Source organism: Podospora pseudocomata, assembly GCF_035222375.1.
Source record: "Podospora pseudocomata strain CBS 415.72m chromosome 2 map unlocalized CBS415.72m_2, whole genome shotgun sequence".
NCBI classification, from domain to species: Eukaryota; Fungi; Ascomycota; class Sordariomycetes; order Sordariales; family Podosporaceae; genus Podospora; species Podospora pseudocomata.
The window spans coordinates 1778233-1790257 of NW_026946365.1; the positions used below are offsets into that span (position 1 = coordinate 1778233).

The following is a 12025-nucleotide window of genomic DNA, read 5'->3' on the forward strand; positions in this document are numbered from 1 at the left end:
CCTTCTTTGCTCCCCCATCACCTCATACCACATACCACGCACCACCTCACAACAACAAGCAACCCGAGCCCAGAACCAGGTCGGCACTTGGGCTGGCCCTGATAATCACGACCCTGTTCTCTGGACCGTTTTCCACTGTTTTTGCCATCGACGTCTACCCACGCATACCGAGGAACTTGGGACAACAAATCCACTTCCAGTCCATTTCACCCCACGACAGAGCAGCAACGGTTGCTTGGTGCTGGGTAGTTCAGGTGCTCCACCAGCCAAAGCACTCGTCCCATATACAGCAACCCCCGTCCCAACACCGCTTTCTCTCTCCCCATCCCCGCTCGCTGCTGCACCTCTACACCTCCTCACACACAACCACCACCTCAACCTCACAACCCCCCCCATCCAAAAAAAACACCGCATTGTCTCCTTTTTTCCCTTGGTTTTGTTTTTGCCTGGTTGAGCCGCTGGCCGACCTGCCTTACCTCGCCCTACCCATCAATCAATCCGCCTCGGAAGCGTGATTCCATTCCTCGTCGCCGCATTCGCCTCCCTGTATAACTCACCACCCACGCTCCTTCGACCCGGAGCCGAGTCCTGACGCCTCCGATGCAATAGCCGCCCCGTGTCGACCAGCCGACTGCTGCCTCTGCACCGCGCTCCTTTCGTCGACCCCCATCGTCATCATCCGAACACTCACCCATCTCACCAAAGTGAAGCTCCCCAGCAGCTGCTTCTCCTTGACGGAAACAAGCGGCTCTCTCAACCATACCCCTCGCAGTTCATCATGAGCACCCTCCCCGCGGATCCATGGAAGACTCTCGGTGTCGAGAAGACTGCAGACAAGTCTGAGATTCGATCTGCTTACAAGAAGCTTGTGCTCAAGTGCCACCCTGACAAGGTCCAAGACCCCGAGCTTAAGGCTCTGAAGCAGGAGGAATTCACAAAGGTACAACAAGCCTGGGAGCTGCTCAGCAATGATGTCGAGCTTTCCAAGTATGAGGAGCAGCTCAAGCTCGCTGAGCTCAAGGCAAAGGCCCAGGCCGCCATGAAGAACGCTGCGAATACGTCTGTTCCCCGCACAACATCCACTAGGTACTACGATATTCGCACTGCCGAACCACCATCAAAGTACAAGAGCCACAGTACTTCGTCTCCCTCGACCGGGAAGGTGTACACCCATTATGCGTCACCCCACACCCGGTCGCACGAGGAGGTTCCTGCATCTCGTACTTACGCCATCTATGAGGACGGTGAGAAGACTGCCCGTCGCACTGCCAGCTATGAGAAGCCATCAAAGCGTGATGACGAGAAGCTGGAAGACATCAAGAGGAGAGAGAAGGAAGAGCTCCGTCGATTCAAGGAGAAGGAGGAGGAGAGGAAAAAGGAGAGGTTGATCGCCAAGGAACGTGAGAAGGAGCTGGAGCGTCAGGAAAAGGAAAGAGAAAGGGAGCGTGAGAAGGAGAGGGAGGCCCGTAGGGCTGAGAAGAAGAGAATTGAGCGTCTTGAGAAGGAGCGGGAGAAGGAGCGTCGCCGTGATGCCGAGGAAAAGACTCGCCGACACAAGCCTTACGTAGAAACGTACCCCGAGTTTGCCGAGCAACCTTGGGCGGAAGACGAGATCTACATGACGTCTCGGTCGGATAAGAAGAAGTCTTCATCGAGCAGCAAGAAGTACGATGACCCGATTCTTCGCGAGCGGGAACGGGAGAGGGAACGTGAGCGTGATCGTGAGCGCGAACGTGAGCGGGACAAGTCAAGCTCACGCCGGGCCAAGTCTCCTCATGCTGCGGCGATGGAGGTCCCCGAGAGGAAACACATCGACCACTTTGCAGAGGCTGCCAGCTACATTGCCCGTGCCGGTGGTTCTGCTCCCAAGGAGACCGCTTTCTGGAAGTCGCAGACGCCTCCTGATCATATTCTCGAGATTCCTGTCGCGCCCACACCACCTCCCGCAGACCCAGAAGAGGAGTCGATCATGCGGGCCGCCAGGCGTGCAGCTCGCCGTCCTTCACATGAGGCTTCCAAATCCAAGGAGAAGCTGAAGTACGATCTTGATGCTTCTCCTGCCAAGTCTCGTCCGATTCCTAATCTTACCAAATCGTACACCACTCCTCCTGTTTCTGCCGAGTCCCCTCCTCGCGTCAGCCGGACCAACACGACGCCACATGATTACGAGCGCAGCGCAGCACGCGGAGAGCGGATTGTTCCTATTCCTTCTCTTATGCGCAGCACGACTTGGGCTCCTGGTGTTGCTGCTGGCCGATCAGACCCGTATGACGATTATTACGAATCAGACGAAGATCGAGAGCGCAGACATCGCCGCCGCCGTAACAGATCTCCCGAAGCCATCCACTACAAGGTTGAGGGCGGCAAGACCTCGAAGATGAGTTACGGGTACGGCGAGTCTCCCACCTCTCGGAGGTACGCAGACGATGGATGGAGTCCTCATTCTCCTTCGGCCGCGTATGCCCAGACGGCTTTCAAGGTCAAAGAGGGCAAGTCGTATGGCTTGAATGACATCAAGTACGCGGAATACACCTACACACAAGCTGACCCGTACGGTGCTGCTGTGGCATCATGAAAGTAATGCCGCGGACCGGTCGTCGCTTTGTTGCCATCGCCGTGCAGGGAGTCGAGCTGGCATCAAATGCCACCATCGAACCATTCGACAGCTGGCTAAGACTGCCTCGACTACCTCTCTGTGCCTCTCCCTGATGTACTCTCGGCAAACCATTTCTAATTCTTAATGAGCGACGGGACCTAACATTTTTGCTCTTATGCGAGCATTGAGCATTTGCAAAGGTAGTTTTTTTTTTTCTTTTTTGGGGCAGGAGTTTTGGGCATAGGATTTCAACTTGGGCTATGGATGTGGACTCGGATCTATTTTCCTCTGATGGTTTTCATATCTACTCTTTTTGGATATCTTTTGACATGGACGAAATATTTCATGAAGGAAAAGAAAAAGAAGCAGTAACGAAGCCAGCTCATGTGTTTTTCTCTATTTCTTTCACAATTTTCCTCTATTCCATCAAGTTATGAATAGATTGGTTATGGGATGATGAGGAAATGGAATTCATGCGAGGGGAGAGAATGATGGAGACCACCACTGGGAGGAATGGGAAGGGAATTTTGGATATGGCATTGCATGAGGCGAAGGGTCAGTCAGTCAGTCAAGTTGAAGTCTGGGGTCACGTCAACAACCCGCGTCGCTAGGGTCTTGAAAACAGGCTCTAGCTGACACTGATGAACCGCCGCATGACTTACTGGCTGGGCTGGCTGGCTACCCACCGAGGCATGAATGGAGTTGGGATATGATGACGAGACGAAGCATTGACGAGCGAGCAAAGCGGTTGGGTGTGGGTTGGGCTTTTTTTTCCTTTTTCCTTTTTTTTGATGACATTTTTTTTCCTTTTCTTCATCATCATGTATCTATGACATACCAAACGCTGCGAGCCTTTTTGTTTCTGACAACAAAAACGCAACGCAAACACGCATGCACTTACACACACACACACAAACAAATCAACAACAGGCGCTGTCACGCATCATCATCAAATTCGCATTCGCAGTTACCGTCAATTCTGGGCAACGTTTTACGAATCTACAAGAACGGCATGTGTGTGAATTGGTCGGATGATGGGATGGGGGCTGAGTTGGGAGTAGGGGAGCATGGGGGGTGGCTGAGGTATTTGGGGAAGGAGCTTGGGTTGGATTAGGTTGATGGGGTTAAAGGTGTTGGTGGTAGTGGGAGCTTGCTGGCTGGGCGAGTGTGGCTATGGCGGGCGTGTTGGTGGTGGTGACACGCAACCTCTTCCTTTGGAGGAGAGGGTTTTTATATGGTATTTGGTCAACTACCAAGACTTGCACTTGGAAATTGACCATGTCTCGTTGAGGAAACGGGATGCTGGGAGGAAAGAATCTTTTTGGGACCCTTTTTTCTTCTTCTTTTTCATTTTTTCATGACTCTTATGACAATTTGCAAGCAGCAAGCTAGTTGATGAAATAACAAGAACGAACCTGAGACTTTATATGACTGAATAATATCCGATGGCCGCTCGCCAAAAAAAACAGATGGGTATTGTTATTGTGTAGTGTAGTAGTGTACATGTAACTGACAGTAGATGCCAGGTAGGATGATTGTTATTATCTTCAAGGTGGGCAGGTGAGCAAACACTTTCCCTCCTCTCTATGTTTATATGCCCCCTGTTCTCCTACTCTCTTATCGCTACAAACGCCCTATCCAAGGCCCGTCTTGGTTTCTTCGCTTTAGTCGGTCCAAACGGTTATAAGTGTTTCGGTATCATACCAGCACATAGAGCGAGCAAATCTACCACCCATATTAGCGCCGCCCTCTCTCCTCCTTCTCAGAATAGGACTTACCAGACTCAACCCTAAAATCATGCTACACCAAAAGCAAACATTATTAAACGTCTCCCTCCCCCTCACCCACCTCGTCCTCTGCAGCACCACAAGCGGCAACTGCATCATCTGACACACAAACCCATAGCCCCTCAGCTTCTTGGTGATACACCCCATCACAATCTCGTGGCCCACCGCGCTGATCAAGAACGTAATCACCGTCGCGTTCCCCTTGCCAATATACGGCCTGCTCGCGCTGTAGACGTGTCTCCTGAGGAACGAATAAACAGGCACGTTCCACTCCCTCGAGAACTCCATCCAGTCCGTGCTATTCCACCAGTCACTATAAAAATGCCTGTCCGCAAAATGCGTAATTTCCGCAAACGCCCCAAGGACATACTCGAAAATGACCAGAAACACGAGCAAAAAGGTGAGCATGAAGGGAAAAAGTAGCCAGGAGATGGTCTCGGACAGGATGAGGAGGATTTCGCTTGGCGAAGGGGGGGCAACAGTGTCGTTAAGCCGTAAAGAGGCGTCCGTCAAGGCGGGGAGGATGAACTCCTCTGAAATGATCGTCAGTAAGAAGATGCACCCAAACGTGGCAGCGATTTTGCTGAGGAGGTTCTGCCAGTCGATCTTCTCCGTGCGGGGGTATTCGATCTCGTAGCAGAGGGTTGGGCAGCACAAGAAGTCGAGGTAGTTCCACCAGGTGAGGTTGGATGGGTAGGTGATGTTGCCTATCGGGCTGGTGAGCTCCCTGGCCAAGACTTCGCGAAGCTGGGCTAGCTCGTCGGATTCCTCGCTGGATTCGTGGTGGTCGTCTTTTTCGAGGAGTTGGTGCTGTTGGGCGCTGCCGTTTGCGCTTCGCGGGCTGGTGGCAACGGTGCCCATGGGGTTTTCGGGGGTTGGGTAGAGGTAGGCTGGGGCGCGGGAGGCTGTGGATGGGTCGTCGAGGTCGCGGAGACGTTTTTCGGCTTCGGAGAGATGACCGTTGTAGAAGGCGTAGGAGTGCATCTTCATGAGCATGACCATGGTGTGGAGGATCAGGAAGACTTGGGCTGTCCAGGTCCAACCGAACAGAAAGGGCACGGCGATCCAGAGCGCCAGCCACAGGACTTGATATATGCTCATGATGGCTGTTCCGCCTTTGGCCCAGGTCAGGGAGCTGCCGGCGGGCGCATCGCGGAAGAGCTTTTGTAAGGGGAGGGCGACTGCTGTGCTGGCGACCATGAGAAAATCAGCGATGGCGAGATGCCAGAGCTTGACAGTAAAAAGGCTCCATATTTGAACGCGCATTGGGTATCCGGTGTCCTTTACATTGCGCAACATGGTGGTGACGGCCATGATGGCCAGGCCGATCCAGAAGAGGTTGAAGAAGCCATGGAAGTCGCGGTAGTCGCTGTTGGGATCGAAGTGGGAAACTCGACTGGCGAACTCAATGGTGGGGAAGAGACGTCGGCGGTGCTCTGCGCGAACCTGCTTACGGGCGGAAGAGAGCGCCTTGACGGACTGAGGAGCATCTGGGGGTACTGGTGTTGATCGGCCGCTATGAGGAGAGACGCTGTGGTTAGCCAGTTGCCACACAGCTATCGCAGCTCTGGCATTCGAATTGACTCACCTAGTGGTAGCCGTGGCGTGACCATTGGTATTTGGATCAAGAGCGCCGTTTGGCTCGGAAAGGTTACTGATGTGGGAGAGCTGGGTATGGACTGGTTTCCTAGGGCGCGGGCGCAAGATGCGATCGGGACCTTCCGAGACATCGGCCGACGTGGTGGACGACATTGCTAGATACGAACCGTAAGTAGCACGATACGAGCAAAAACTAGGACGGCACGTGTAGATCCAAAGGTTCGAGTGCGGTTCGGGTCCTCAAATTAAAGTTTCCACAAAAGCTTCAGGGAAACGCGCTTGTGGTGACGGTATCAAAAGAACAGGGAACAATAGGCATTCGATGCTTGTCACCCTGACCCTACCAACGGAGGAAAACAAGAAATGAAGGTATCATGAGCCATGTCCAACTCGCAAACTCCGTTTTAGCAACCGGTGATACGCGTACAATTGGCCTCGAGAATAATTAGAGTGACCTTCCACTTTGCGACCAACAGTCTCGGATTGCTCGGCTGGCGTCAGCTTCAAGAACACTACGTCACTGACACGTGACTAGCAGGGGTCCATGACATTCCAAGACATCCGTTAGAGTCTTTGATTCTCTCTTTCCGGTACACTTCGAATCGCCGCCTCGCAAAGTCCCAAAATCCCAAATGCGGTGCTGCTTCGGAAGACGTGGGTCAGATCTGAGCCACGGCGTTGACGCGCCCCAATATGTGTTTCCTCGAGATGCCTTGAGAGGCTGACGCTGATCGGGCGTTATGGCGCTTTATCATGGCCCCTGGGCTGCGCGGGACGAGCCGCTTCTCTCGATTATTACAGACAAGTATGGACCAGATGGATAGAGAAAAAAGATACGGGCGACAGAGGCTTTCTGCCTAGTCGAACCCCAAAAAAGCCACAAAGCAATTGGGTTTGCCTATTCTGTGCTATCCAAGACAAAAACGTCAACGGACACCCGGCTCGCCCGGATCTACGGCACCACCATGAGGCCCCAGTTACGTCAAACAAGCAGAAGCAGCTCCCGATGGCAGGTTCAAATAAAGAAAAGCCGGCAATCATGGAATGTTGAACCGAGTTACACCATTTTGGGGAAAGCCTTATGCGTGAGATGTTGCTTCGGAACTCAAAACACAGGGCACTGAGGCTGTGTCCTTGTTGGCGACACTCCCCATTGCACCGGAATTTCTCGCCGGCATCATATGTGCCGCAGAAGTGAGTGGATGGGCTCACAGGTTGGGCTATGATACCGAGCGACATGGAGATCCTTTCTGTTCGTCCGACTCTGTGTGAGACTGGGGGACCAATAAATATCCAGAATTGACCATCGTGGTGTTGCGGGGCAAAGTCAGACGAGGGGTTGGGCTCTTGGTCATCCCTCCCCCACCATCTCCCCTCTATCTTTTTCGATACACCACGGCCAATCTTCAGATCGATATCTCGTGGGGCGGTTGTCTGAACACAACTGGCTTTTTGTTGCTTGTTATCTTTGCACCATAGCAGAGATAAGCTGCTTACACTGCAGTCAACATCTGGTAAGGAAAAGGACAGGGTATCAGCCGAAGACAGAGCTGGTATCTCGGGAGTCAGAGATAGGATGAAAGCCTCATCAGGGAAGCGATGCAACGAGAAAGATATTTTTGTCAGCCGCCTTCTAAGAACATTCCTAATTACAGCACCATGACGGCCGGTTTCTTTCTTGCGTCAAGCGTCTTGGCGATATCTTTGATCAAGATGGAAGAATGGCCTTGAAGGATATCAACGGGACTTCTGTTCTTTGTCTCATCCGACTTGTCAGGGTCCCATGATGTTGACCGCCCACATGGCCGCGGTCCACTGATGAACTGCACTTGGTGAGACGGTTCGATCTCCTTCCTGTCTTGAGACGGTCACACAAGATAGAATCCCCCAAAGCGTTTTGGGCGATTTGCTGAGTGGCGGGCCCATTCATCGCCAAATGGACCTCGCCTCCGACCCGTGCCCCTGATTGTGAGTGTCATGGGTTCAAATAACTAGCACTATCATAAAGGCGCTGGATTTCTTCCGAAATTCAACGTTACCTCGAGAGTCTCGACCCCGATCCCCGTCAACCTCACCTTCAACCTAACCCTCAAAAAAATCAAAAAACGAAATTGACAACCGGGACCAGCTGCCCGGCCAGGCAAGGTCGCAACCCGCATCGTCACCAACCAAGGTACTAAAGATTACAAGTGGAGTTTGAGATCACGACCAGACTTTCTCTCCACGCCAGACGGGCATACAAACAGGTCACAAGCGCAAGGCTTGCGCACGCCCTGCGCAGCGCCTTTTCTCCCAACGCGCACAACAAGAGTGCTCTTGAAAAAAAAAGGAGGACTTTTGGTCCGGGAGTCCGGACGAGAACCCGTTATCAATCGATTTCTTCCCGACACCAAGCAAACCTTGGACGGTTATCAGCAGTTCTCGTCGAACCACCACCACTCTCCCACTCTCCCACTGGGCCACAACTGCAGCAACGCCTATCTCTGAGTGGCTTTCTGAGACCCAGTCGACCAGTCGGCCCACGACCACGCGCAACAAGCAGCAAGCAGCAGCAGGAGTAGCAGTACATCGCATCGCATCGCCTCGCCTCGCCGTGCCTCGCCGTCTCCCTCCCTCGTCGTCCAGGTCAGGTCCCTCTGTTTGTCCAGTGCAGGTCGCAGGTCCCGGTGCAGGCACCCTTGAGGCACCCTTGGCGGATTGGGCGTCCGGGAGAAGCCAAGCAGAAGCCGCAGAACACCCCGGGCCCCACCCAGCCGCCCACACCCCAGTCTGGGTGTGCTGAGTGTGCCCACTAAAAGGTTGCCCTGGACGGTGTCACGCTCCGCGAAAGCGACTGCGAAAGTGTGAGTGTGAGAGTCTGGGGAGGGTCCCACGGTCCCCAACATCCCGCTGCGTCGGCCGAAGTTGCGCTGACTTCTGACCCGAAGCAAGCGCAGCCATGGCTTCGCGGCCACCCCATCCAGATCCCATAAACCTCCCCCAATCTGCTCCGTCGGTGCTCGTATCCTCCGACAGACGTGACGACACCGATCCCCATCATGGCCGCCCCTACGAGCCTGCGGCTTCCATAGCTGCCGCCAGAGGCCGAGAGCAACACGATTTCTTCGCCCCTACTACCTCTGCGCAACCCAAACCCGCGCCTGATTCGGCCTCCCCTTACACAGAGACAGCAGCAGGTGTAACGCTGACCTCTGGTTCAGTCCCTCGGTTTTCTCTGAGTCCTGTGCAATTCCACGCCCACACTACAGCCCCGTCGCCTCCCCCTCCGCTGCCGGCCCGGTCCGCTGCTCGTTCTCCGTCCTCCTCGACTCAGGACCCGTTCGCCCCCCCGAGTCACAGCTTTTCCTCCCAACGACCGGCCCACCTCGGCAGCAACGCCCTGCGGCTGCAAACCGAACTTCGCCCCGGCTCTCCCCCGCATTCGAACTCCCACCACGGCTTCACGGCGCCAGCAAGGAACCCGAAGCCCTCGCCGAAACTCTCCTTGAGGCGCGTTCCTTCGGCCTCTTCCCTACGCTCGATCACGAGAACGCCCAGCTTCAAGGCCGGCAGCCTGTCCGGTGCCATTGGTTCAGCCTCGGCTGCGAGCTCGACCGTGGCGAGTCCTGTCATTGCCGCGATGGGCGACGTTACTCCCTTGCCTTCCCCTCTGCTCTCGACACATTCTCCGGGACCATGGAAGCGCCATGCCAGCGAAGCCTCGGCCTTGCGGTCACCAGTCGACGATGGTCTCCCAGAAGCGATTCCAGAAGACCCCAAGACAGCAACCACCCCGACAAATGTAAAGTTCCGCGGGTATGCGGCGCTCTCATCACAGCATGCGGCGGGGATATTGGCCGAGAATGCAGTGGCCGAAAGGCCTGGATACCTTGCGAAACCCAAATCACATACCAGGAACAGGAGTATCAGCGATTACAAGCCAGATCCAATGTTGATACCTAAGCGGATGTCGACAGTTTCTGGATCGCGCGTGAAAGCTGACCATGCGAGCCTTTCCGAACCACATATGCGGCGGGAGCGTAACCTATCCGAAGCACGAGGTTTGACGCCCATCGAAAAGCCACCCACTCCACCTCCGAGCGAGTCCTCACTCAGTGCCACAGAATCATGCTCCTCGTCCAAGAGCTCGACGGCCTCCCTCACCAGCACCAGGAAGCACCCTCCACCAGAATACTTTGAAGCCTTTGGTAGGCATGACTCGAAACGACGTCGGTGGAGGGCTATTGGGCAGCTGGGCCAGGGTACTTTCAGTCGGGTCATGCTTGCGACGAGCCAGACATCACCTGCCTCGGACGACGAGGACATCTCCCCTAGCACCGTCCCCGTCACGCCAGATCTATCGGCACAGCACGAGCGGCGATCGCTCGTTGCGGTCAAGATCTGCGAGCATGGGGCTCTAGGCGGCGCCTCAGAAGAACGAATCGAGATGAGTCTCAAACGTGAACTAGAGGTTATGAAGTGCATCCGGCACCCATCTCTGGTGAACCTCAAGGCCTGGAGCATCGAATCGTCGCGGGCGATCCTTGTCCTCAGCTATTATCCCGGCGGTGACCTCTTCGATGTTGCCAGTAAACATCGGGACCTACTCAGCCCTCCGCTCTTGAGCCGCATGTTCGCCGAGTTGATAGGCGCTGTCAGCTATCTTCACGGCAAGAAGATTGTCCATAGAGATATAAAACTCGAGAGTGAGTGCTTCCCCCTGCCTCCACATCCTCGTACCTTTTGATTGCATCATGTAAATCTGACTTCGGTGTTAGACGTCCTGGTCAATCTCACGCCGGAGGAACTATGCGTGAAAGACGTGAACTGGGCGGCGTACCCATATCCCGTCATCACGCTTAGCGACCTCGGCCTCTCCCGACAAGTCGAGGATGACGAGATGCTCACAACAAGATGCGGCTCAGATGATTACGCTGCGCCTGAAGTAATAATGGGCCAGCCCTACGACGGCCGCGCCACCGATGCGTGGTCACTGGGCGTGCTTCTCTACGCGTTGTTGGAAGGCAGGTTACCTTTTGACCCCCACCCCGGTGCTGGCGATTATGCCATGCAATTGCGGATGCGGAGTCGCACTAGTCACCGTATCGCCCGCATAGAATGGCGGTGGATCGAGTACGGGGTCAAGGACGGTGAGGATGGAGAAGGGGACCACGAAGCGGACCTTGCCAAGTTTGATGCCAAGGGCTTGACCGGCGCCATGGAGGTTGTAGAAGGACTTCTCAAACGCGCAAAGAGCCGTTGGTCTGTGGCCAAGGTGGCCGAAACCAAATGGGTGTCTGATGCCATCCAGGTCCCTGACGGCATCAAGTTTAGAGAGGAAGAGGAAGGTGAGGAAGTTTAACAGCGTACTATACTATGATGGACGGTCCAGGCTGGGTGGGCGTTATCCGCACCCGGCCGGCACGAGGCATGAAACTCCTCTTGACCTCTCAAGCGGTTAGGTAGGGAAGAGGGAAAGGGAAATGCGGTATGGAGGTATAGGATTGGCATGGGAACCGAGTAATGAAAGCCAGGGAATCACATGCGGTCAATGGGAAGACGTAACAAAGGCTTCTTGGAGGGCAGATGCTGAAGAGGGGGGTCACTCCTTTCTGAGATTCTTGGGGTGTTTACAGTTTGTTGTGGGATAATTCCACGACGTCGGTGTTTGCTTTTTTTTGCTTCTGTTCTTTTCTTCCAGCGTTGGAGGAAAACCATGTTTTAAAAGAGAACAAAATTGAAAGACGAATTATGTGTGGTTTTTCCGCTGTATGATGCACTGACAGCACAGTTATTGGAGTTTTTGGGTATTGTCGGGAAACAAGGGGGACAAAACAGATCTTGATATAGATCTTGGATTGGTTATCCTGAGCGATTCATGGCGCTGGGCTTGGTAGAGTTTAGCTACATTTATATATTCTTGTCTGAAGAAGGCTCACAAGCTGCCGCTGTTTGTTAGCTGGAAGCAACAGAGTTTGAAGAAAAACACTGTACAATCATAGAGCTCCAATAAAAGATGGAAAAAATAAAAGTCGAACCCATCTTGAATCAAGTGAACCGTACC

General features: G+C 54.0%; 3 protein-coding genes across 3 annotated transcripts; 2 read left to right on the top strand and 1 right to left on the bottom strand.

Annotated features, from left to right (window-relative positions):
* Nucleotides 1–778: 778 nt before the first annotated feature.
* On the top strand, nt 779–2575 carry QC762_203970 (uncharacterized protein; the record flags this gene model as incomplete). The annotated part of the gene is made up of 1 exon (XM_062887289.1): nt 779–2575. One exon carries the CDS (start codon nt 779–781, stop codon nt 2573–2575), a length of 1797 nt encoding a protein of 598 aa, XP_062747093.1.
* Nucleotides 2576–4003: 1428 nt separating this feature from the next.
* ARE2_1 (Sterol O-acyltransferase 2 (Sterol-ester synthase 2)) lies at nt 4004–7689 on the bottom strand. The gene is made up of 3 exons (XM_062887290.1): nt 5972–7689; nt 4375–5899; nt 4004–4321 (listed from the first exon to the last, which is right to left on the bottom strand). Exons 1-3 carry the CDS (start codon nt 6133–6135, stop codon nt 4295–4297), a joined length of 1716 nt encoding a protein of 571 aa, XP_062747094.1. The 5' UTR covers nt 6136–7689; the 3' UTR covers nt 4004–4294.
* QC762_203990 (uncharacterized protein) lies at nt 6564–11999 on the top strand. Its single transcript, XM_062887291.1, has 2 exons — nt 6564–10667; nt 10740–11999. Exons 1-2 carry the CDS (start codon nt 8921–8923, stop codon nt 11321–11323), a joined length of 2331 nt encoding a protein of 776 aa, XP_062747095.1. The 5' UTR covers nt 6564–8920; the 3' UTR covers nt 11324–11999.
* The last annotated feature ends 26 nt before the right edge of the window (nt 12000–12025 follow it).

Bases quoted from the DNA above. Each gene is read 5' to 3' on its own strand.
- ARE2_1 (XM_062887290.1), bottom strand. From the start codon at position 6,135: ATGTCGTCCACCACGTCGGCCGATGTCTCGGAAGGTCCCGATCGCATC. The intron at 5,900-5,971 runs GTGAGTCAATTC...CTCTCCTCATAG, and splicing joins CACGCCACGGCTACCACTAG to CGGCCGATCAACACCAGTAC. The intron at 4,322-4,374 runs GTAAGTCCTATT...TATGGGTGGTAG, and splicing joins TGATTTTAGGGTTGAGTCTG to ATTTGCTCGCTCTATGTGCT.
- QC762_203990 (XM_062887291.1), top strand. From the start codon at position 8,921: ATGGCTTCGCGGCCACCCCATCCAGATCCCATAAACCTCCCCCAATCT. The intron at 10,668-10,739 runs GTGAGTGCTTCC...CTTCGGTGTTAG, and splicing joins TAGAGATATAAAACTCGAGA to ACGTCCTGGTCAATCTCACG.